The sequence below is a fragment of the Apteryx rowi genome, unplaced genomic scaffold (assembly GCF_003343035.1).
Source record: "Apteryx rowi isolate R43461 unplaced genomic scaffold, aptRow1 scaffold_408, whole genome shotgun sequence".
NCBI lineage: Eukaryota > Metazoa > Chordata > Aves > Apterygiformes > Apterygidae > Apteryx > Apteryx rowi.
In genome coordinates this window covers 554,938-581,126 of record NW_020450606.1, presented here as the reverse complement: position 1 = coordinate 581,126, position 26,189 = coordinate 554,938, and the positions used below count along the sequence as shown (strand labels likewise).

General features: G+C 39.1%; 1 protein-coding gene and 2 long non-coding RNA genes across 18 annotated transcripts in view; 1 reads left to right on the top strand and 2 right to left on the bottom strand.

Moving 5' to 3' along the window:
* QKI (QKI, KH domain containing RNA binding) overlaps nucleotides 1–11,826 on the bottom strand; it is a 170,516-nt gene extending 158,690 nt beyond the window's left edge. For 3 of the 12 annotated variants that reach the window (XM_026075621.1, XM_026075623.1, XM_026075630.1), the window contains exon 1: nucleotides 11,088–11,823. In XM_026075621.1, the coding sequence (XP_025931406.1) occupies nucleotides 11,088–11,229 (142 nt within the window). In that variant the 5' untranslated portion in view covers nucleotides 11,230–11,823. Of the gene's footprint in view, nucleotides 1–10,160; nucleotides 10,349–11,087 lie in introns of those variants that run through there. The other 9 variants (XM_026075622.1, XM_026075624.1, XM_026075628.1 and 6 more) reach the window with 7 other exon arrangements.
* LOC112970823 lies at nucleotides 83–2,759 on the bottom strand. The gene is made up of 2 exons (XR_003255174.1): nucleotides 2,445–2,759; nucleotides 83–338 (listed from the first exon to the last, which is right to left on the bottom strand). It is a non-coding gene; the product is annotated as an uncharacterized LOC112970823 (long non-coding RNA).
* Nucleotides 11,827–12,516: 690 nt separating the features above from the next.
* On the top strand, nucleotides 12,517–24,272 carry LOC112970824. 5 transcript variants are annotated; one of them, XR_003255178.1, is made up of 7 exons: nucleotides 12,517–12,645; nucleotides 13,137–13,283; nucleotides 14,481–14,581; nucleotides 15,415–15,470; nucleotides 22,009–22,227; nucleotides 23,416–23,517; nucleotides 23,933–24,272. It is a non-coding gene; the product is annotated as an uncharacterized LOC112970824 (long non-coding RNA). The 5 variants fall into 5 exon arrangements; XR_003255177.1 differs by adding an exon at nucleotides 19,504–19,761 and having other exon boundaries at nucleotides 22,009–23,517; XR_003255179.1 differs by having other exon boundaries at nucleotides 22,155–23,517.
* The last annotated feature ends 1,917 nt before the right edge of the window (nucleotides 24,273–26,189 follow it).

Sequence of the window (26,189 nt, the reverse complement as noted above, 5' to 3'; positions counted from 1 at the left end):
GAGTACCTGCAGTATCTCAATAGTCCAAAGAGCAAAAACAAACAAAAAACTCATTACACAAGCAGCACCCCCCACACACAAAGAGAGTAAAGCACTAACTTTAATGCGATTATCTGAAACTGCTCTCCATGTATCATGTTCAACAATTTGATATAACAATGAGTGGCAAAGAAAAAATCTTCTAAATACAAAGCAAATTAAAGGGAATTAGAAAGACCTGTGCACATGACAGGAAAGAAAAAAATAGCTATTCTATTACATTGAAAGAAGCAAAAAACAAAGGCAATTTTATTTCTGGTTTGATCTCCTGAAATTCACAATGATTTTCTTTATCCTTTCTGGAAAAAAAAAAAGAAAAAAAAGGAATTCAAAATTCAAAGTAACTGAAAGCTGTAAAATCTAAGAAAGCTGAGTACAAAATTTGAATCAACATTAAGTTCAGAACAAACTCATTCTGCCTCAAAGCTGACTTACTCAAATTTTTACTGCCAAGTAAGTTTGCTAAGACTGCAAACAACAAGGTAAATTCAGGAGTCTGTCTTCAAAACATAACTCTCACTTGTCAGTCCTGAAGACTGATGTAAACCTTTCTCCATAAAGTACAACCCAGTCGTCCATCTGCTAGTTCAAGTTGTTGTATTTGATAAACTTCTTGAAGTGTAGAGGGACATGTGTCTTTTCTAGTCAGCCAAGCACAGGAGTGCAGTTCCTCCTCACTTAATTATCCTGCATACACCTAAATATCAGCTGCCATCTCTCAAAACTCCAGCTTTAACTGTAGTGGCTATCTACCGCAGCATCCATTTCTCTCCAATTCATCATCGTCAGCTTTCTTGCTGACACTCTTCAGAGCTGCCTAGTTGATAAATTGCTCTGTTATTCATCCTATGTTAATCTGAGGCTGACGCAAGAGTACCTTTCTGAAGACACTTAGCAGTATTAAAACTTGGTGCTACCAAGCACCCTCAGTGTGCATTAAACCTCCCATTTGGAACCAACAAGTTTCCTCATGAATAGTTACGAATAAAATACAGTTACTAAATCAATGGGGTTTATGTATACCCCATTACCTATAAAGCTTAGGCACTACTTTTTAGTTGCCTGGGGACTACACCTGAATTATCAGAATTTGGAAGTACTGCAATACATATAGAATTTAACCTCAGTGACACCCAGTTAACCCTATATTAAGCTGATACAGCAAGGATTTTCTCCTCTTGTTCCTCAAAACATCAATAAATATTTTTAAAATGTGACAGGTCTCTAAAAGAAAGTTCTTTAAATTCTGTAAACTTAATAGGCTTATATCAAGAAAGCTAGTCATATGTTTTTCAGTTCCTTCCAACCAAGGTGGATTTGATTTTTAGATTAAGTATTTCATTAACTTCTTCTCCGGTTTTCTCAAAAGGATTACATTTGTCTGGTCACAGAAAGAAAACTTATCCACAGAGAATGAACACAACAATACTGCAACAAATTTCAGAAAAAAAGGAGAATCAACAAATCTCTATAAACACACTATTACAACAGCTAACCATACTTCTCTCTAAAAGTTGTTGTAATAGTTGTTAATTATATACCTGAAAGGAAAAAAGATTAAAATATCATTCTTGGTCCTAAGATGTTTTAATACACGTACAATCAAASAGTCTTCCTGATGGAATCTGGGTTAAAATTCCTTCCTAATCCCTATTACATCATCTGTAGCCAGATTTTGCTTAACTGGTAATAATAGGCTTGAACAAAAAAAAAAAATGGCAGAACTGTGTGAAAAGTAGTTCACCAACAACTTGTTTCTACCATCATTTAACACATACCATTTTCTCACTGTGCAGACAGAATTTTCAAAGCACAAATCTCATGCTTTAGACAGGACAGCTGGACCTATTGTAGCATTTTAATCTTAAACTTTTACACACAAACTATAGTGAATACTCTTGTCAATGGACTATACATGCAGTATTTAGGCCGTTAGTGTGGGAGATGGGGGGGGGGGGTGGCAACTTGTTGAAAGAATTACCACATTAATTTCTGTGGTTTATGGGTACTGCTCATGCTCATTTACAAACCAAGACAAACTGAAATTAACTAAAAGCAGTATATACAGAAGAGCAACAGGACTCAAAAGCAAACAGTACAGGGCTGCACAATTTTTCCTTGTGTTCTCCTCCTTCCCCTTCCTGACAAATAAATTGGAAGTCTTCCACAGTCAACAGAAATAGATTTGCTTTGTTCTGCATCTAAAAATTGAGAATTGTGCATTAACTTTTGATATAATTATTTACAGGTTATTAGATTAAGCTGCAATTTTGAGAATATTAACAGATTTCCTACCACTTTGAAATCTGATAAATAAATAGAAGCATTATGCAACACCAGTTAATTGCTTTAGTTGAGTTGCCATTTAAATATACGAACAAAAACATTAAGTATATTTTTAACACCTGTGCTGGAGATCTGTTGCTTACTTCTTTAGATTTTAGGCATATTCTGGCTCCTAGACATTAATGAAGAAAATATACAGTGATGAGGATAAGTAACATTTCCACTAAGTACAGGTTACAGAGATTTCCAAAATGCTTCTTTAATCTGAATTAGACAATTAAAAATAAGTTTCACTATTTCAGTAGCTAAAAAATTTAAAAAAATCAGCTAAGTCAGGCTTTCAGCAAGTATCAGCTACTCTGAAAATAGTTAACTCCTTAAAATTTTGAATGGACCAGATGCACAATCAGTTTACATCAATTAGACGTTTCAGACTAAAGTAAATGTTCAAACAAAGGTACTTCCCTCCCCAAGCCCTACTATTTTATCTTCACCATTGAGCTACCCCAGCCATTGTGCCAGCACAACTATTCTGAGGTCACATATGGAGAGCTTGATCACAAAACTGATCTGGCTGAAAAGTAACCCAGCAACACACAAAAACAAACTCAAAAAAAAAAAAAAAAGACCAGTTCAGAATGTTGGCTGAGCTTTTAAGCTAGAAACAGACCCACTAGATAAGGGTAAAATACTGTATTATCTTCTACTGCCTCCGCTCTTATAGCAGCAGACATTTGGATATGTTACACCTCAGAACCACCTCAACATAACTTCCCCAAGAAGCAACCAGATTTTAAATGCTTGTCACACAGTTTTTCCCCTCCTTTCCAAATCAAGATTTAAAGAAGTGTTAACATTTATACAGTTATATGCCATTAGAAGTGTTAACTGCCCTGCCACTAATACGCTCATATGTCTGTCATTCATTATACAAATTGCTTCATGGATTATCCCCTTTAAAAACTGGTATCCTCAGAACACTTTAAGCTAATGCACTTCCCCTAACATTACAAAGAAGTTACAATGTATCAGATTATTCCTGGGGTATATCATTATTCTGGAAACAGAGAAAAATCTACCCTAACCTATTACAACATTGAATAAGATATACGTATTCAGGTGCAGCAGCAAAACAGTCAAAAATATTTTTATAAATGCATCAGGAATTGACTTCTAATATGCTATTCAGTCATCTATGAACCACCGAAAACGCAACAGACAAAACCCATTAATAGGTATTGTCATTTTCCTTGACCAGAATGTTTTCTCCTAGTGAACTAGAAGTAAAATTTATCATTCTGACACTCCAAAATATATTTTTGTGTGTGTGTGTGTGTGTGTGTGTGTGTATTTATAAATATACATAAAAAACAATCCTGGAACAAGTGGTAATTACTTAGTACTTTTAAGCCTGCACAATAAAATAACAAAACTGTTAGCTTGTTACCATTACAATTCTGAACACTAACAGCTGCTAAAGCACTGCAGAGTATCAAAAAAACTGAAACTCCCAGTTCTAGATCCAAACAACAAAAGTTTTAGTAACTAAGTTTAGTTTAGTTAGAAGTTAATGTAACTACCTAAAGAGAAGTCAAAATGCTTTAACTTGTACCACTTTGTTGTTAGATACCCAAGCAATGAGCACTGGACAAGTTTCTGATAGAAACAACAAAAATACAGCAGCTCTGCTAATGAAGCTGGGTATTATTTTTATTTAAAGTTGTCATGTTGCTTTGCCCGTTCAAGTATATGTTGTCTCAAAACGTAAGCTTCACTATTAAAAAAAAAAAAAGCTAACTCCATTTCCATTAAATGTTTCCAATAAAAACCAAAAAAATCCCAAACCTTGAATTTACCTAACTGTTCTAGACAAGGTAACATTGGAGATTTTCTCAAATCAAGAGTAGAAATAGAACGTTACTTCCAGCCATTCGTCTCTTTTCCACATCACAGCAAAGGGATCTAATGCGGATTATAAAAATTACACCTATCATCTGTTTCAAGCTTAAAAGAATAGCTTCAATGTGCTTAGCAGACCTAAACCCTCCTGCTACAAAACTGCAGACATATCTTATGTGGTACTTGCACTGACCTAACCAACTGCATTAAGCATCTTAATATTAAAAACACCGGCAGCTTTACTGTTTCTACTAGTTTTCTCAGCACTGGGTAATTAAAACTTCAATAAAATGTCAAAATCAACAGAAAATTTTCATAATATGCATTTTGATTAAAATCAATACAGAAAAATTCACACTGCCTGAGCAAGAAGCTGTGAATTATGTCTCAATAAAGATAAGGGTCAGGGAGTGAGGGCATTTCATTACTTCACAGCGTTCTTGGCAAGACATCACCCCTCCCTCCACCCGACATTCCATATAAGTAGCAGCACATAACCCATCAGTTTCCATGGCAGGCTCCTGCTGTACTTCAATCAGCCTAAGCTGTCAGGATGGTCTGGTAATTAGCGTAACGCAGGTCTCTCCTGTCAGCCATGGAGTATATACCAGATCAGCATGTAATAACACATCTAATTAACAGGATTTTTGTATTATAATGCATTTTCCAATAAGGAGAGTACTTGAATTACTTTCTGTAATCTTAAAGACAATGCATAATGTTCCTTTGTTTTATTGAATTCTACATCATTTAAAGCATTTTAAATAAATATCCCATTTCTGATTTGTCATTGTTTCATGTATTCAGAAAAAGAAAGTTAACTTAAGAAGAACTGGTACAGATAAGCTGGTCAAAAAAGTTAGCGAGCTACAAAAGGAACCATTTCATATCCAGCCTCTTCTTCATGCACACAGTGTTCATGGAACACCAGGAACTTTTTTTCCTGACTTGATCTTTTACCTATCGACACAAGTAAGCTCCATTTCCATAATGAAGACATTCTAAGAGCGTTCTCAAAATCTCTTAAGTGTTTCTCAAGGTCTTTTTTCCACTTTACTATAATATTAACCAACACCTTCAATTTTTTTTTCCTTTATGAGCAATGAAAACACCATCTACAACTCCTTAAGCTAATCTGTGCTTGGTCATTTCTTTCTAACTACGGCAAGAGACTTATTACACTAGTCACTAGGAAAATATTTGTGTACAATTTCACATGAACAAAATGCAACTCAAAATTCCAACCCTAAGGAACAAGTAATACTGAAAAAAAATGACAAAAAGAATTTGAACAGGTTTCTCCTGTTCTAAAAACAAGTGAGTCAGCAGCTCTTATACAGAACTAAATATAGTAAGCTTACTCTTATCCTTTTTCATTTATTAAAAAACAACTCTGATTACAGAGATTTTAATAATCAATTACTGGTAAGCAACACTGAACAAACTGCTTTCAAAACATGAGCTCAAAATAATTGCCTTATTAACTTTAAATTCTTTTCAGGCAAAAAAACACCCATCTTTTAAAGTTATATGCCAGGTGACTACAATCCTGTAAGTGCTGCAATACTGCCCCAAAAATAGCTCCTTAAAAAACATGAACTGTTGCTCGAAGAGAAAAAAATGAAAAGAAAGTTTTGAATATTTTTCCCCAAGCAAAAGAATGAAGGTCTTTTTTCCTAAAACATGCAATGCAGCTTTTGTTTTTGATGTTATAATAGAGGCCGTGAAATTAAAAAAAAAAAAAAAGACACTTAGAACAACTTTACAGAAAGTTTTTGAAAACAGAAGTGCAAGAGGCTCTATAACACTGTTGTAACTACACAATTGTGAATCAGGAAATGCCTCAGAATACTATTCTAAGACTTAAAGATGATCAAAGAACAAAATTCAAAAGAGCACTATCAATAAACAGTACAAAAAAAACCAATGTTTTTGCTGTCTGCTTTTTATTGTACAATTTTAACACTACTATTCGAAGTTAAAAAATTAGTCCGAGTCTCTCTGGGCAAAAAACAGATCACAAGGCTTTTATTTTAACAGTGTTCGTCTCCTCTTAACTTTGCACTAAGAGGCACGGTTTGTAATGAAATAATGAATGGTTTTTACTGCATCATCTGATATAACTGGGGGGGGGGGGGACATGCTAGTGTGTCCAACACCCCTCCATCGAATGTGACAAGTCAGCAAAACCCTAGCTAAATACAGGCTAACTTTACATAATCACAAACGATAAGGTCATGTACAAAAGTAGCTAGATTACTTCTGAGGGAGAAGTTATTTACAACCCTGGAACATAGTTCTTTAGTCCTTACTTATGCAGACAGTTTAGTTGAAGTCAATGAGACTAACATGATAACTGCAGTTTTGGGCACTGGGCTCAGCAAGTTCAATGCTCCTTAATCCCTTTTTAGATGTTTTAACAGTTACCTTTATTATAACTGCTGTTCAAAAGGAGGCAGCCTATTTGACATTAAATTGGACACATCTTAAAAAGCTAGATTCATGGCTTAATTTACATGTAAAGGTATGCATACAAGAACTTGTACGTTGCTTTCAACACAAGCTTAGTTGACACAAAGGCTGAAGTTTGAGGTAGTTCACAAAGAAAGAATGAATTCCTGATAAAGTTTACATAAGTGCCTTCTAAAAAAGAAAAGGACTGGACCACAGATTCCACCTGTGTACATTCCAACCAAGTACAATATTTTGGTTAGCTATAGGTTTAAGAGGACAAAACTTCTAAAATAAATATAAACATTTAAAAGCACGACAACAAATATTTTTGATGCTTGTTGGTAATGTACTACATAGTGAGCAATCTCAAGCCAGTGTATTACTGAACTTGTTGGTTAAATTTCTGTACTCTTTACAGCCTAAATTTTTTTAAAAATGTTCCTTGCTTGGGGATGGGCTGCTGTTTGTTATTTTTCTAGAAGTAAACACTATTCAGATCTCCTTGAATAATTTAGGAATATTTGTTCACAACCTGCAAAAAGAATAAAACTAAACAAAATAATGCGTTAATTTAAAAGACTGGAATGCAATTAAAGTTTGAAATGTCTGATTTCTTAAAAAAAGCACAGTGCAAGAATAAAAGGTACAATTTATTCATTTTGCACAATGGGGACCAGCAAAATACACAAGTTATCAAAAAACAAGCTAGGTTAGAATCATGAAAGTTAGTATCTGAGAAGCTGAAGCACAAAAAATTCAGGTCACATTTGATGGTGCAAACAATTACAGGAAATACAGCCTACTCCACATTCAGGAAGAGCCCTCTCTTCCCACAGGTTTGCACTAGTCTGATAAAAACAATCCAGCTTCCTAGTTATTATGATGTGCACTTTAAACATCCTTGTTAATCCACAAAAGCCTTATTTACACATAAAAAGTTAACAGCACACATATGCAAAGGTATCTATAATCTAAACAAAACTGTAACTTTCATATTTTATTATAAAGGAGTTCTAAAAAAAATTTTTTTAAGTTTCCTCCATATACCTCTCATATTCAAGTTGATCTTCAAAAACCAAATGCCGTAAGGCAGAGAGTATCTACTAAATTAAGCACTATGATTTTCAAAGATCAAACATTAGGAAAAGGTTCAGAAGGGAGAATGTGTTTTGGATAACACAGACAGGATAGTAACAGGCCAAATAACGAGATACACATTCTAAAGCCTAAACAGACTACATATATTGTTCATCTAAATTGACAGATCCATTTCTTATTTCTTGTTGCATACAATTACAAGAAGTAATAAAAACACAAGCCTATTATATTTTTGTTTTTAAATACTGATGTGCTTTAAAAAAAAAAGTAGCATTGCAGTAGAGAAAGCTCATGTTTCGTTTGAAATCTTACAGTTGTGACTATTTCTTCAGTTAGACAGTAGAAAATAAAAGACAAAGGCTGACAGTTGTCTAGGAATATTATTCTTCTCAAGCATAACCAATCTTGAGGAAAACTGTTTTGTAGTAACTAAAAAAACCCTACTCAAAACACAGTRTTATGTACTGGAAGAAGTGAACCAAATTGGGGGAACATTGTAACTTTTTATATACATAAATACACACACACACACCCTGCTGCTCCTAATATTTTGTGTTCTCAAAGGCACTATAAAACAACTGCTGAAAATATTAAATGTAGTTCTGTCAAGTAAATGTTCTAAATCTTGAAGATATTTCTAGCAATCTATAAAACACTAACAAAGAATGTCAGTGTAGCATATAGCTAGAGATATTTAACATAGTACCCCTTTCATAACCAGGACAGATGTTTTAAAGAACATCCTCTCACACTGTTGTGATTTGTGTCAACAGTTGCTCTAACTTCTAAGCTATACATCACTATAACTATTCACCTATGTAATGCTGTGTATAAACATACAATATAAGTAAGTGCATGCAAGTATAGATACCTGAACAAACCCACAAATATTTTCTATCTTCTATTAGATTTGTTAATTTCACTATTCAAGTTAGTAATGGAGTTCGAAGCCAGTCTCTCAGTCTCAGAAAAAAAATAACTGGCGCCCCTTAGCGTTCAAATTCTGAAGTCTTGAAGCAATTTACTAGATTTGCATGAAACATTTTTTTTAACATTCCAAAAAGTTTTCTGCCTCCACAATACTTCCACCCAATTGCCAACGTAAACAGGAAAAGCAAAAAAGCTTAAAGGGATAGCAGAATTCTTTCTGAGGCTACTTAGAAATATGGACTTTTTTTTTTTTTTTTTTTTTTTTTTAAAGAAGAGGTAAAGAATAGCTTCGGCACAACTAACTCTTAAAAGAACTTTTTCAGCAAGAGTCTCCACCTCCCTCATTTTGGGATTCTAATACTTCACAAAACAGATTTCCAGAGCTTCTAGAATTTAAACAATCTCAAAAGACACAAGGATCTCAGGCACTCCTTTTTTTTCCCCCCAGTGTCCTTTCCTTACCAGGGATGTTTCTCTTCCTTTTGTTCTCTGACAAAATAAGTTTTGGGCCTTCTCTAGCTAAATATATAAACTTGAAGAGATTCAGGAATTTAAGAAAACCTAAAACGTCTGAAAAGCTCATTTGTGCTAAAAAGTCTTCTCAGTCAAGTTTCTTCTTGATGTTTATTATAAACCTTGCTAATTATTCTGAAGAGGTTGTTTTCTATGGTGACAGAGAACATATGTTCAAAATAGCGGAACAAACATGGATGTGAAAAGTAAAACTATGAATTCACCATAAATTTATCAAAATTCTTGAAAATAAAAATAGAATCTCCCAATATATAGCTTCCCACAGTCCATCTTTTAACATTCTCCACTGTTTTTTGTACTCCTCTACCATTTATTTCAGAAAGTAGAGTTTTCTCGATATGCTATTTTTTGTTGTACTCCAGTCACTATCTCATTTTTACAGTCTTGGGAAAGGGCAGGGAGTTGTTCTACCAAATATAACCAGCTCTTTCATCTTCYGAGGTCAACAACTTCCCAAAGTTATTTTAACCAGAAGGAATACGGCTACAATCAAAAATCCTAACTCAAAACCTCAAAATTCAGTGTTTCATGCTAAGATTCTAAAGAAGTTAAAGCTGTATAAATAACTTCTGTTTTTACAAAATTTATAAAGCTACCGAATACAGCTAAACTGGTCTAACTCTCCAGAAAGCCCAGGTTTAGACGGTAAGGAAGGAAATTTTTTTTAAAAAAGAAAGGCAAATCTGTGAACCCAAACAAAGCTAATCCAACACGCTAAGAAGAAATGGGTCGCCTTATTTTCAACACAGTACTCTGCTACTGTAGGGGAAGACATATGGGACGCATGAAGTTCCCAGCTTTTAACATATTTCAAAACGTAGCCATATATTTGTAAAGACGCACCCTTAAAGGCAGCTACTTTAAAAAACAAAAAAAAGGTGGGGGGGGGGGGGCGCCAACCCACACGAGCGGCCTCTCACCACTTCGAGGCAGGAATTGGGTGCGGGGCTGGAGACGGCGCCAGGGTTAGTGGCAGTAGTGGACGTTTGGCAGCAGCAGAGGAGGCAATTTCGTAATTTCTTTTTTTCACTAATGTCATACGTAGGAGTCTTTCGAGTTAGCTTCTTTAAAAGGTAAGAATAGCTGAGAGAAGAATTTGCTCGCTTCTCTTGCAATATAGGAAAATTGTAGTTTGTGATCAGTTCGGGGTGGGGTACTGCTGGAGCTGAGGAAAGAGCTCAGCCCCCTCGGTCTTAGTCATTCAAGTTCAAGCAGCTTCCAGAACAGCCAAATCTCGAAACCAAACACCCTCCCAACCCCCCTGCTCCAGGCCCTCGGCGCGAGCCGGCTAACACTCCCCCAAAACGCGCCGCACAGGACCCTTCTCTCCTCCCAACACTTTCCGCCGTAAGCGGGGAGCCACGCAGCGCTGCAAACAGCGCTTTCCCCTCCTCCCCTACCTTCCCCCAAAGCACATTCCTGAGGTCCTCTCCTCGTCTCTACTCGCTCCCTCCCCTCCATGTGGTAGCTACTCTTTCCCCGGTTTCAGGAGGCAGCGCGGAAAGAAAAACCCAAAACAAAAAAAGCAGGGAGCCGCACTCTCCGGGCTCCCGCTTCCCCTCCCACTCCCTCGCCAAGTCCCCCAATACCACAAGGCAGGAATCAGGGCGGGGAGATCCCGCACTTCCCCTTTGTTTTAAGGGCTCAGGCGAGGGCCGACGACGAGCGGTGAGCACCAGGCAGAGAGCGAGCGGGAGGGCGAAACAGGCCCCAAACTCCCCACGGCCACCCCGGCGCCGCCGGGGCAGAGGCGAAGGGCAGCGCGGGGGCCCCAGGGCAGCGCGGAGGCCCAGGGACGGGGGGCAGACAAGGCAGGGCGGCGGGAGGGGGCCGGGGAGTGCTTTTACCTTCGTCCAGCAGCCTCTCGAGGTGGTTGAAGATCCCGCAGAAGTTGGGGAGGCTGCTCATCAGCTTCTTGTCGTTCATGAGCTGCATCAGGTAATCGGGGCTCGGCTTCGGCTTCTCCTTGGTTTCCATTTCCCCAACCATATTCCAAACCCGCGCAGAGACGGCGAGCGCCCGCACCAGCTCCGCCGAGCAACGCGACCGCGGCACGGGGCGCCCGGCTGGATCCGGGCGGGCAGGGAGGCGGTGGGGGAGGGGAGGGGGCGGGGAGGGGAGCTTCCCCGAGGAAGGAGGAGAAGGAGGAGGATTCAAATCCGGAGACAAACGCAAGCCCGCCGCCGAGTCCAAGGGACCGAAAAAAGAGGAAACTCGATAGAAACCCCCTGGCGGGCTGCGCCCTCCTCCCCGGGCACAAGGACCCGCCGCCGCCGCCTCCTCCTCTCGGTGCTGCCGCCGCCGGGGCCGCTTCCCTGCTCCGTGCGCCCTCGGCCGGCGCAGTCCTCGATGTGTCCCCCTCCTCCTCCTCCCGCGCACACACACACGCTGAGCCCGGCTTCTCTCCTCGGCGCTGCCCCTTGTCTCCGCGGCGGGGGAGGGAGGGAGGGGAGCGAGCGGGGCGGGCGGGCGCTGCTGGCGAGGCTGCCGCTTCCGAGGAGCCGCCGCCGCCGGTGTCTCTCCGCTGTTGCTGCCGCCGCCGCCGCCGCCGCCGCTGTTGTTGTTGCCGCCGCGCTGCGTCTGGCGTGTCCTCTCCGCCGCCCGCCCGCCCTCCCGCTGCCGCCGCCGCCGCCGCCTGTGGCTGGTGAGTCTCAGCCCCGCCGCCGCCTCCTCACTTCTCCTCAGTTCGCTCCGGAGTTCGCTTCAGTTCAGGCTGCGCTGGCAGCAGCAGCAGCGGCGGCAGGAGGAGGGGAGGGGGCAGTGCCCGCGGGGGTGGGCACACGCCGAGGGGCGGGCGCAGGGGCGGGGCGGCCGTTAGTCGGCGGCCGGCGGCGGCAGCGCCGCTTGGCGGAGCCAACCGTCGCTCCCTTTCCGCTTTGCGCCCCTGGGGCGGCGGCGGCGGCAGCCGAGGCTCAGCGGGGGGAGGGGTGGGGAGCCGAGGGCCCGAAGGTGGCTTCTCCCCCAGCCCCGCCCCTCTGGGCGTGTGCACGTGGATAGGTGGCGCAAGCGCGCGGGCGCGACGCGTGCGGTTCCCGCGCGACGCCCGCCTCGCCCCGTAGACACAGGCGCGCGCGCAGAAACTCTTCTAAACAAAGTCCTGTTACTTCGCCAATTCCGCGAGGGGGGAGGCGGGGCGGTGTCACGTGCGCGCCCAGGGGGCGGGGACGAGCCGCGCCGAGGCGCGCGTGCGCCCTTCGCTTACAACGCGGCTGCTGTTTTGTGCAGCCACAGTCTCGTGCGGCGGAGAGGAAAGGAGCGGCCGGCGGGTGTGGGGGGGAGGGAGGCGCGGCTGGCTGCGCCGCGCATGCGCCCGCGGTTTGTGGGCGGTGCGCGTGGCTGCGCGGCGCAATTTCTAATCTTTAAAGCGGCTGTGGGGGCAGGAGGAGAAAGCGGCGCGGGGCTGAGGTACGGGGGGCTGCGACCGGGTTGGCGGGAGCTCCCTAGCAGCTGGCCTGGGGCGTGACGCTGTAACCAGCCCCTGGGGGAAGGCAGAGGAGCGGGGGGGGGCGGGGTAGCGTGCCCTGTTCCCCCCGCCCCCCCCTTTCGGACCGACGGCGCGTGCCGCTGTCCGCGCGCGGCGGGGGCGGTTTAACGGCCCCGTTCGGGGTCGCAACGGCGCGGAGCGGACCGTTGGGGAGAGGGCTGGGTGCTGCTGCGATGGAGCGGAGCGAAGGAGGAAGACAGGCGGTGCCGGTCCAGCCTTCCGGACGCCCCCCGTACCCGGACCGCCCCCGGAGCAGCGGCGACGGCGCCCGGCTGGTGCCGCGCTGTGCCGTGCGCCAGCGGCCGCGAGTACCGCCCGCAGAGGCCGCGGCCGGCCTGGTGCTCGGCAGCGCGGGCCGCCCTCGGCGCCCGAGCCCTGCCGGCAGGGAGTTAGACGCCCGTCTTGCTTACAGGGCAGCACCGCATTTGCGAATCACTCAAGGCTTGTTTGGCGGGTTTGGATGGGAGACGTGATGGGAGAAGCGGTATCTGGCAGCCAGCATCAAAATTAACGTACTCCACTTTAGCCGCAGAGGCAAAGCAGCGTGACGCAGTTATTTGTATGTATTCCTGGTCGTCGCCTTCCCCACGCTGCTACTTGATGTTCTTGTTTGATTTTTATTATTTAGCATATCATCAGAAGACCTTGATGCAATTTGAAGTAGTTTGGTAAACCTTATGTTATAAAACTAGATAAAATCTCTTCGTTTCACACTTCATTTAGTTCGCTGAAATCACGTAGTCATTATTCATGTACCTTGCCATGCAGTGGTCTCTGTTGTAGGAGTATATATGTCTAGATACTGCTTGTTGTAGGAGTATATAAATCTAGATATTGCTTGAACTTAATACAAAATGCAAATGTAATGTCATATATACTGCACAGTATTTGAAGAARCTTGAAAAATTAAGTTCATGATAAGTACTGCTTCCAAAACTGAAAAGAAGCACAACCACATTGTCCTCTTGACAAGTGTGTGGTTTTATTGGGTATTGTCAAGCACTGTTGTTCTACTTTTCCTAAAAGATATGCATTGACAAAAATTTAGAGAAAGTGTAGTTCTCATATTAGTAAACCTACCTTGGATTTTTACATTCTTTCTATTGCATGTTGGATTTTTCTTTTGTAAATATTTAAAACTCTTTGTTTGAACAAGAGATTTTTTTTTGTTTATGTTAAATTTATTTGCTTATATAAGATAAGTCATATTTATTGGTTTCCATCATTTAAAAAGCACAACTCATGTAATCTCAGTAAAAACACTTACTAGTTTTATTACCAAAGAGAGAGTAACAATGTTATGAGCTGTTTTTTTTTCCTTCAATTCAGATTCTTAGTCCATCAACAGCATGCCCAAAGCACACTGCAGTATGTCTATGGATGATGAAACAATACCGTTTCTGTTTAGTAACAAGGATACAGTTGCTTTTTTCCCTTCTTGCTTTAAAATTGTGCCTAGCTAAAACGCACCTTATATGCCTAACAAAATTGTCATCCCTGTATGTTTATTGCAGATCAGTCTGAAAGAAGATACATTTGTTTGTAGCCGTTTATTTGCTTGTTTTTAACCCAGTGAGTGAAAGCTCTTTATAACCCTAAGAAAACTTGTTATTAAATCTTTCGGTTTGATTGAAGAGATCACTCAGCCAGTAGTCTTTCATCTTAAAATGAGATGAACTTAGATAATATCAGAATAGTTGTTCTGGACTGTCAATTCTCATGGTAAAAATAGCAAATGGAGACTTTTTTCCATCAGATTTGGTGCAGCTGTTCCCATACCACTTCATTATTGCTCCCTGAACATAAAGTGCTTCCAGTGTATGAATATGAGCAGACAAAACAAGCACATAATTTAAGGTAAGAAATGCTAGCATAAGTTATTGTACGGTAACTGCCAGTTGTTTTACATACCAATAGAAACAAAACAGTTCATCCCTAAGCTATTTTACATTTATTTAGTGGGGAATAAGATGGTGTACACCAGCATTTACTGAGGAATAGCTACTGCATTGCAAAATTCAAACCCTAGTTTACTCTATATTAATCTGATTTGTTTTCTCAGTCTAAACAGTGCAAAAATTGAGTCAAATCTATGTGCTGAAGCTGCCAATATAATTAGGCATAACTGACTTAGGAAAAATTCTCATCCTTCATTTTTCCACAAATATTTTATGACTGTGAATTTAATTCATTGGAAAAATACCTTCAGAGAAGCTAAATGTTGTGATAATAAGTGTTTCAGATAACTCTCTTTGTTTTTATTGCATACATGATAAAGTAAGATGTCACACAGATTTTCTTATTTAAAACTAACGGTGAGTTATCTAAAAGATTCTCCAAGCATGTTCCTCTCTGCCTTTTCATTCCTGCACTTCCATGCCCCAGAAAGGGGATTTTTAGAGTGCATGGAACATGGAAGTTGAAGTAGTTCTGGTTAAAGGGTGGTGAGAAGGTATAACTCAGGGCTCCCATGAAGACTGGTGTGCCTGGAACCTGATCTACAGAGGAGCTGGAAATACCATTGCACTTTACTGGATTTTGTTGCTTTCCCATGAGAGGAAAAATATGTGGGCTTTTTTGGTTTTGTAATCAGGTCCTATTTATGGTTCTGTAGATCACAACCCAAAGCCTTAAATTCTGTGTGGACACAAGCAGAAATGCAGATCTTTGACTCCTGTGCTTTCATCTAGGTAGGCCTTCCTGTATCATGCAAGCTGCAGTATTCTCCAGCAGTTTCTCTTTTAAGGTRTGGAAGTTTTATTGCATTAATCTAATCTTCAAATAAGAAAAACTATGATAATGCCAGCAGCAGCCTCTGCGTATTACAGTAAAAGCCTTGCACTGATCATAAAAAGCAAACCCAATTTCTGCTATAACATTCATATCTGATAGCAGCTTGGCAAATAGGAGAGCTGAAGGCTGATGACTACTGTGAAACATACTCTTTCAGTTAGTGTTGGCTATTGCTTCCACTGTTTCTGTTGGTTGTGTCTTCCAGCCTACATGCCTGCTCTTCTATAATCTCTTCTAAATGCTAACAGGGGCACTAGACCAAGTCATAGGCAATTACAGCTGGACATCACCAGCTTTCTGCAAATACCATCTATAACAGTAAGGTAACAAGTACTACCCTTCTTTAGGGAAAGGAGCAATTCTTCAATTACCCATTACAGTCACTTAAGGAAAAAGACCACTTTAGGTCCATTTGTCATTCAGTATCAACCCATTCACGGTATATAAGACATTGTACCTGGAGTACAGCAGTCAGACATGGACACTACCAGATGGACATCCGGTCTTCATTGATCTCTGGAAGGTGATTAACACATGAACAGAGTAAGATCTAGAGACAGACTAAAAAGCTCAAGAGCATCAACTGTATAGAGATTGTGATGTGTCTGAAGACTGTCATTTAAAAACCTCTTTCCTTTGCCTGTGTTATTAAGGTGTCAGATAACTTCTCAAACAAAAACCATATTAGTGCATTGTTCAAATAAGCAAAGGGCCTTGTATTCATAGCCAAAAAAGGGAAGAGTTTAAAAAACAAAACAAAAAAATACCAAAAAGCCCTTACTGTAGTCCTCGAATTCATTAAATATTAATGTTAAAGCTTACCTGTCTACTCTGCATGCCAGGTGTATCCTGGCTATAGAAATGGGCACTTAGTTCCAGCTTACCTTTACACAGCAGAGAGTTGAAAAGATGTCTGAGTTCTGTTTAAATCCCAGGATAAGCTTGATCCATTAAACATAGCCTGGTTGTAACAGATAGACCTAGGTTCCATTGCTGCRTGTAATCCTGGAAAAGATAATGCCTAAGTTTTGCTCACCAGCAAAGTGGTCACTGAAAATGTGGAAGATCTGGGATTTAAGCAYACCTTAGTCTGGAAGGATTCAGATCTCTATCTTCTATACCTAAGGCATTCTAACCTGTACAACAGCTGGGAAGAGAAGGGTAATATCCCTTAAAATGTCTCCTGTTGAACCATTCCACAGGTTGGAGTAAAGGTGCCAGAAGAAGACAGATCTTTGTGATTAGCCTACTTGTGCAAGAGTAGAAAGACCTGTGTTCTACTCTATCCTCCTAGAGTTGTATAGTAATTATCAAATCATTAGGTTGAGGAGGAAAGAAAATGCTAGATCAAAAAAACTATTCTCTACCCTTTACCTAAATTTTGTACCTGGTAGTTTTTTCAGGAAGGTACCTTGGGTTACTATGGTTCATGCAGGTAGGATGGAGATCTGTTTCATAAAATATTAAACATTTTGCTTAACTCTCAGTAGTGAGTGAAGGCATGGGTACCTTTGTTAGGCTTCACCTTACCTAAGTACCAAATAGTTGTGGTTATGCATGGTTATACATGGTTATGCGTGTAAATAAAATATATAGTAGAAGGTCTTAAATCAGTGTTCAAGATTGCCATAGAGTAGTCACCTAGGGTTTCCTGTATAAAAGATAGCATTGTAATGGGGGGGGGGGGGAAGTCCCTGTATCTAGGGAGGGTGGTAGTTCTGCTAGGCTCCTGAGGAATATCTGTGCACCAAAACCAAAGTTTAGGCTGGTTTAATTTCACGCTCTATGGTAGGAGACAAAAATTAAGTCTCATATATGCCTTTTTTTCCTTAAGCTACTGGGAAAGGCAGAAAACAGTGAGAAAGAGGGAAAGAAAAGCAATCTCAGAAAGGATGGAAAAGCAAAAATTACCAGCAATTACGCAGAGAAAACTGAATTGAGATATTATATTGTAAACACAAAATTTACCTACTTTATCATCTCTTTCATAACAGCAATTAAATTTAGGAGCCAGGGGAAAACAACAAAGTTATTCACAAAACAAATTGAACAGTTTAAATCACAGGCATTTTGAAGGTATGTCTTATCCCCAAGCTCATAGAGGCCTTCACATCTTGTAATTTATACATTCATAATATAATATTGCTTTAGTTTTGTGTATTATACTACTGGATAATAAGTAATCAATATTCTTCCTAGTTCACCAAAAAAGCCAGATAATCTCTTGAAATGTAAACTATGCACATGTTCCCACCGTTTCCAGTCCCATGCACAGTCCTGTAGCTTCAGTTGGTATGCTGGGTGTTCTGCTTTCCATCAGTACAGTTACAAAATTACTACCTTGGCTATACAGCTGCTGGTATGCATAGGGAAGCAGGCTTTCAGACTGCTCTGGGCCCATCCCTTTTGCAGAACTTGTGTAGGGGAACACTTCGTAAGCTAGCCTGTGCTACAGATTGCAGAAGCAGCAGTAGCAGTGAGCATGTACAACCATATGTGCTGCCTATCTCTGTGGAGGCACTGAATTGACCATTACCAAATTTAATAGTGAGCTATCTGTCATTAGAGTCCAGTTAACACACATTCTAGTTTAAAAGACTGAAATATTACAATATATGGAAATGAAGAATTAAGATATCATAACCATTAGTTATTTCAGACATACTTGTTTGTCTTTCATCATCTGTCTGATTTACACTAGCTAGCTAATCTTAAACCTGTCCAGGAGAACATTCTGCATTTTAATTAAGTGATGTAGTAATCTCAACTACGGTAGTACCATCAGCAGCTTTCTTGATATAAATAACTAAAAATATAATGTTGAAAGGCATATCTCTTTATAAGATATTATACAATCAAAAGTATTTTTACATTCATTATAGGATTAAAAAAAAAAGAAACAATGTTCATGTCGGGGAGATTTGCAGATTTAGTTTGGTGACCACAGAGGTAAAAAACTAACAACTAAAGAAACTGGCAAGTCTTTTTTTAGTCTTTTTTTTTTTTCAGGTACACCAGGTTGGTGTAAAATGCGATACTATATTGAATACACATAAAAGGGTTTCAGCCTTAACTTTGTAAATAGATTTAAATTAACTGTTCATCTGAGTTACTACTAAAAGGAAATAGAGTCTAAAATGTAACTGATGCATTAATTTATTTTTTCCTTTTAACATGTCTGAAATGTGAGTGTATACGAATATTGACTTGCACTGAGGGATTATTGGTGATGCATTGCTTAAAGCAGCAGTCTTTACCCAAGGAGCTTATATTTAACTGGACAGAAAACTTCTATGTGAATTATAAGAAAACTTTGAATTTTTAAACATTTTGGTAATGAGCAGGCATCATTTTTATTAGCCAGACCTTCTATTAAGATATAATTTGTTCATCTGAAAGATCCAGAATGTTTTTTCAAGTGTTATATTTGTCTAGAAATATCTTTCCACTCAGAAAATCTATTATAAATTCCAAATCTCTATTAAATGCATATCATTTATTACGTATTTAATGGTGGCTGAATAGGAGAAAAGAAGTATCAGAACTTATAAAGCTGTGAGGAAAGAAAGGGACCAAGCAGTGCACGTCTTAAAAGCTTTTGGAGGTGGGACAGACTTGCTCAACAGTGTTTCTCTGAAGCAAAGGACAGAGTCAGTGCTACCCTGGTCATTGATTTCCAACACAAAGACCATTATGCTTGATGCTACAGTATGTTCAGAAGCCTGCTCTCTGCTTTATCTGTTCATGGGCATTTGTGCCCTAACTCTAAAAGGAAACTGTCCAGTCTTATAATATTCTTTATGGACTTTTTTTGCTTTAGGAAGCCTAAATTTTGTTTTATTCGCAGATGACTGATTCCCTCCCATTTTTTCCTCCTACCACAAACTTTCATTTGAGTGTGGGGGTTCTTTCCTGGGATGTATTAGCCACGTACATTGTAGTTATGATATGCCCTAGAGTCCTTTTCACCATTTTCTGCTCTTCAGAGTCTATGAAACATTTTGTACTGAAGTACTTTAAGATGCTTGGAGGAAAGCCGCTATATAAGTGCAAAGAATTACTACTTAAGCACTGGAATAGATCCAGGATCTCATCATAGAAACAGGAAGCATTCCAAAGCTTGTGCATGGCTGCTGACATTTATAGACTGGTGCATCCTAGGTTCCTGTTTGATTGTCACTGGAGCTCAAAGGACGAGTCATAACAATCAGTGAAACAAGGGATCTCAGACTCAAAGTCAAAAGGTGAAAGTTTCTGGGTTGTTATTTAATCTGGCTGGCTCATTTTGAGCTACACTTACTTAATTCAAGATCATATGGTACTCTTTAGATAATACTGTATTTGATTATTACTTTAAAAGGAGTTCACTCTTTAATTACAGTAATTTTCTTTGTTAGAATTATAAAAACACAGTAAAGGTTGGGATTCTTTTGCATTATGGTATGCCACTCGGTGTCCACATAGATCTCCAGAAGGTCATTCTTCTCTCAGAGTTCCTGTATCATATTTGCCACCTTTGTGCGGATGTCTCTTACACCTTAGGACATCTGAAATGTCACTACAGGTTGTATAGACATCTGAAACTCGCTCTACAGAAACACACTCTACACATGTTACTTTTCTCTCAGTGTGAACATCAGCCTGCATTCAGGATTTTGACAAGAATTAAATTACTCTGTTGAATGTAATGTAGTCATTTCCTAGTTTTGGCTTTCAGAAATGTATTACTATTTTACATTCAGAAATTCATTGTGTTGAATAGACCACAGAGTGGACGGGAAGGGGAGTAGACTGAAAAGTTCGTTAACGGTTTAGGGGCAAAATAGATGGTATGCAATATTGACTAATGGCCCAGATTTAAACATAGTATTGTCTGATATAGAAGTCACTGCAGCTAAATTTGAAGTCTTTGGAAATGATACTTTACCATGCTGACCATCTCTCAGTTCTCATAACTTTTTATTGTCCTTTTTAGTTTGAAATGTTTCATGTTTGAGCTTTTTGTAACTGAAATACAAGAAGAAATATACTTCCTGTATTTTCAAATGACTTTTGTATGGCTCACGAGTCTAGATTTTTGTGTTCGCTTATAGCACAAGAAGTTCCCATGTACACATATTACAACTTTTCTTAAACTTACAGATAAGTTTTAAGGCTACTTTATCTAGTAGGCAGTTCCATATCAGGGAATTTATTACATCATTCCTAAATAAAAGATGACTACCTAAATATTAATACTATCTCTTTTGTCATCATGTTTGTTAAAAATACTGTATTTGAAAGTTTCATGGGCAGTTTTCTTTACCTTTCAGGTGTTCACATAATCTGTCAAACTAGGAAATAAAGATTATTGCAATTCTAATACTGATTACAGGTTTTTGTTTTGTAAAAACAAGTGAGATCTGTTTTCTAGTGCTCCCCTCTGCATCCTGATACAATTGAGGAACTGTTGTGCTATCAGCCTAAGGGGCTGAGAGCTGCAAAAATTGGTTTCCCAGATAGTATACTCCACTATCCAGTTTGCATAACAGTGCTGTTTTATTATGTATTAACATGTTAATATTTAGCCCTGTATGGCAATATGCTCGAAAAACAACAGGTCATAGCAGAATCTGTAACACTACTTGGGGCAAGGCAGGAAAAAAGTTCTCTTGAATTTTTATAATTCTGTTTTGATTAGAAAAGGTCAACATGAAACCAGGTATTAACAAGTCCGAATTAGGCAGCCTTCCCTCTACCCACCCCAGAAAGGTCTGGAAAGTCCCTGTCATTTGGGAAGCTTGCAAACCACTTCTTTGTTACAGACAGGAGGGAAGGCACTGCTGGGCTTAAGGCATTTCCTCATCTCCAGAAATTTTCTGCCTGCTTTCAAGAAGTCATGATTTATCCAATCAGCCAATTTTCATGCCCTTTGCAAGTCAATTTAAACTTATAAATTTCTACCTTAGTTTTCTTTCCAGGTAGTCTATTTATAGCTCTCTCTGCTTTTCATTAATAGAGACATAATTGATCTTTTGTCCCATTGTGAAGTTTGTACACCCCTGTCTTGCAGGTTAATAGTGAAATCAATTATCCCTCTGGCTACAGATGCATCTTGGTACTTCATTAGAAGTTTGTCAGAGTAGGTGGAGTTCTTTATGCAGATTGGCAACAGTTAAAGTGATTAGTAAAGGAGTCATGGCAATGTATGCTGAGGCTTGTACCTAAGATATTACATTGATATGTTCACTGTTTTGTTCCAGTAACGGAGTTTTGGGGAGGTCTCTGTTAACTACGTAAAAAATAAAACAAACGAGAGCTTATTTTAATGAGGAGACTGAATTACAGACATTTGAGAAAAGACTTAGTTGAACTCTTCTGTTATCACAAGCACAAAATAGTAGATTAGCCATGTAGTAAGATAAGATAACGTTACAAATAGATTATGTGACTTAAATGACCATTTTACATTAGTATTGATTTAATTCTCCTGTTTTATCTTCATACTAAAGATGAGGAGATTGTCTGATGAAAGACAGCTACTTATGTTATTTCCTTCTGACTTTGTCCTCACAACAACCAAAAAAATCTGCTGTCATTTGGCTGTTTCTGATCAAGAATTATGTCATGTATGAAATCATTACTTCTGTCTTTTTAGTGATCCTTGTATCCTTTGGCTGAAAAGGACATCTAAGCACAGCAGTCATAGGTCCCAGGTCAAGGTATCTGAGGTGACGTAATCCTTCAAAATTAATTTGGTCTCAGTTCATGAAATAATTGAATGTATTACATATGCCTTCAATTCTTAACACAAATACAAGATTCTTTTGCAGAATTCCATTTATGGTATAGTTATAAAAGTATATTAAATAGAGAATTTTATTGACTTTTTTTAAGTCTGTAATTTTGGACTTTTTGACAGTGTTGCTTACATTAGAAATATTGGGGGTTTGTATATAAGTAAATATACACACAATTAAATAGTCAAGTCCAAATTGTACAGTTTCATGGCTGTTTATCATAATAAACTTTGTTAGATTGTGATCTTACTAGGAATTTTCTCTCGTTAATTATCAAATTACCTAAAATTGCTTTTCATACAACCTACTTGTCCTTTATGTAAATTTGTAAGTTCAAATGTCGACATGTGGACAACAAGTAGAGGAGCCTTTAGGGAAACCAGCTTCTCCCAAAACACGAATTATTTTGCTTCTCTCCTAGAAAAATTACCTAATAGAAAAAAAAAAAAAAAACCTAGGAACAAAACATGCATATCCTTTGCAACATTGTCTTTGCAAAGCTGGTCTGTTGGGTCATGCGCAGAAAACAGCCAAGTAGTGAGACTGAGATTGTATTGACAAGAACAAGATGAATGACCCCCTGGAGACTATGGGGTTTGTAGGCTAGTTTCCACCACCTTTTCATCCTTTTGTACCATATTTCAGTTCATATGCAGATTAACTCAAACCAAGTCCTCACTGAATACTCTTTTTCACTTTAGTTTTGGAAGGTAGACAGGAAGATCTAAATATTTATGAGGCTTTTTCCCTCTGGTTTATGATGCACTCTTGTTGAATGTTGAGGAATTACGTTAATGAATGCATGCCTGCACACACAGACACAGAAACCAGGCAAAGGGAAAAAAAACACACAAAGCGTTGTCAGCTCTAATATCGGCACTTACTAAACAGTTCCCATGAAAGAAAAAAAAGAGAAAAGAAAAAGGCAGAGAGATTTAAAATCTGTTGCCAGGAGAAAAATAAAGTACAGCTGAGTACAAAAGAAAGAACAAAGTTTCATCTTTGCTTTCCTCAGCTGCAAATGTAATTCTTTTTTCAACTCAGAATAAATTTGAAATTGTGTTAATTGAGAAATGAAAGCCTGTCTAAAAAGTGTGTTAACTAGATTTGTGCTTTCAGTAATGAAGTAAAGACGAAGCTTCAGTGTCGTACACGGTTTTCCTTAACATCAACAATAATAAACATGATCCAGATTTTTTTTTTGCATGATAAAAGGTGCAGGTAGGTATCATTTAGTTTGAGTTATAAATCATGTGATTAAATGAAACTGTTTCTGCTATGATTTTGATGACTTTTCAGTAAGTTCATTTGGGATGGTTAAATATTTTGAGACTTAGGGGCTTTCTGGAAACTGAACTGTAGGGGTTTTTTTGTTTTTTTGTTTTTTTTAACTAACTACATAAGTATATACTGAGATTAGAGCTAGATGCAATAGAATATAAATTTCCTCTAAGTATGGGTAGTTCAAATCTGCAAATTAAAGAATATGCTTTTTAYAGATGGAAGAATATTTTGCATTAAAATATTAGAGCTGAAATATGGACATATTAACTCTTTTAATATTGCGTTGTCAAAAAGAGTCTTCTTTTCAACCTTTAATCATCTTTACCCCCCTCGCCCCTTTTTATTCTCCTAGGCACTTATAGCTGTGTCAGACAAGACCCTGCTTGCAGAAGTGGGACAGTAATTCTGCAGTTTTATCTCCTAATCATAAATCAGGACATGAGATTTTAAAATGTGCTTTTGTGCCATCATTTAAAACTTACTGAAGCAATGGCAGAATGTTAACTCTTAGCTCTTAAAATGTAATAGTATTTCACTGTCTAGGCCCTGTTATTCATATTTATAATATGCCTATCTGAATTCCATAAAACATTACCCCTAATAAATATGTTCATGTTTTTATTGTACTTTGTTTTGAAGATGTTCAATTTCATATGTAATTGAATCCAATAAAACCGTCTACATTTCATTTATTCTAAAGCTATTGTTTATGCGAGCTCCAAATATTGACTTTGCTATTTTCAATGACTTTGCCTGTGATACCCAAAGGTTGAGTGAAACAAAAATTTTCTTTGGTGCTGCCCAAGACGCTACACTTCCATGCAAGCTAATAAAAAGTGTTTGAGAACTGAAATTGCATCACTTCTGTTGATTTTTTCATCCTTTGACCTGCATCCTGTTCCCCCTTACTTTTTTGTTTCTGTAAATCTATGTTGCCAGTCATGACTATAGATACAAGTGTGGGTGTTGAAGTACTTAAATCCCCTTTCAGTCAGGGAGCAGTTATGTCAGAGCCACATAAAAAGCCTTAAATACCCCCCCCCCCAAAAAAAAAAAAAAACACAAAGAGGTAATAGTCTACAAGAGTGTCAGATTAAAGATGAGGAAAACAATTATATGCATTTTTCCCAAAGGGAAATGGAACAGGAAAATACAAGAATTTGCAAAGATAACTTAAGGCATTATATCCTGAGCTAGATATCATACACATGCATCCAGCAGCTGAATACCAGTTCACCACCTTGACAGGAAGGACAAGCCTTTTTCCTAAGTTTCAGAAGTTCATGTAGAAAGGGACTGTTTGTGAGGAGCCAGAAAGTCTTGTCTAGACCAACAGGACTATACCTTAGCTAGCTCACATTCTTTAAATGGAATATAGGACATAAGCTAGTTACCTGAGCTGAGCACTTATTTTATTCCTCTGGAAGCCGTTTGCATCCACAGATTGCTAACCTATTAGAACAACCTCTGTTTCCAAAAGAAAACAATGCACAAATGCAATTGCACAAGTAAACCAGTAATGCATTCAGTGGATTCTTAAAGGCAAGACCAAACCTACCTCGTGATCGTCTGTCATATTCAGTTTTGCATCAAAATAGTGAAGGATAGGAGCACATTCCTCACTCTTCTGAATCACAAGTCCCACAGTGGATTTAGACTTCAGGTCCCAGTGCAAAATCGTAACTTATGGAAGAGAAAAGCATGTCATGGAATTGGTTGTTTGGTAATCCTGACAGCACTGTGATCTGGATCCTTATAAACTGATCAAGATTTACAACAGCAGGAGCTTCCCCTTAGTTGTTTGCTAGGTGAACTCACTTTGCATTTTTGACTATTTTCAGTTGCCCAAGGAACTCTGATCAAGTTCAGAAATCACAATACACCTAAAGGATGAAAAAAAATCCACAGAAAGTTGCAGGCAAGTTCTCTCAACATTCATTTTTTAAGGCTAACATACAAATGAGCAATCTTCCTTTTTGCTAATGTTTATTTTAACATGTCATCACATTTCATCTGAAAGCAGTGGAGTACAGTCTTGTTTTTTTCCTGGAGTTTCCAGAGTCTGCTTAATAGGCTTAGATTTTTTTTTCCAAATGGATTCATGCATAATTTTTTTTTTCCCCTTCCAGAAGGAAGAGATTTCCTACAGCTGAATCACAGCACTCTAAAGGGGGTCTGCCACCCTGTCTGAAGGGAGGAGTCAAGTTGTTCCCATACTAATGTAACAGAATCATCTCACAGATTGTAATGGATCCTCACAACAAGTTTTCTCCATGGGTACCACTGAACTGAAAGGGAACCCAACCAATAGAAATGCACTTCCCAGTCTTTTTTTTTTTTTTTTTTTTGGGGGGGCAAGTTTGATGTATATCCTTACTGTATTCCTCTCTAATACCTAACGAGTTGTTTTAAGTGTATGTCATGAAAATCAGGCATCACTCAGTCTCTTTCTGTACTCACAAATGCTTGAATTTCTACTGGTAGGTAGACATAGAGCTCCTAAGAGACAAAGCCTACAAAGTGCTGGAGCTACAATTACCAAATTGCTTGGTGGTCTAGCACCAGATATCCTAAAACAATTTTGCCAAAAGACAACTTCTCTTCAAATA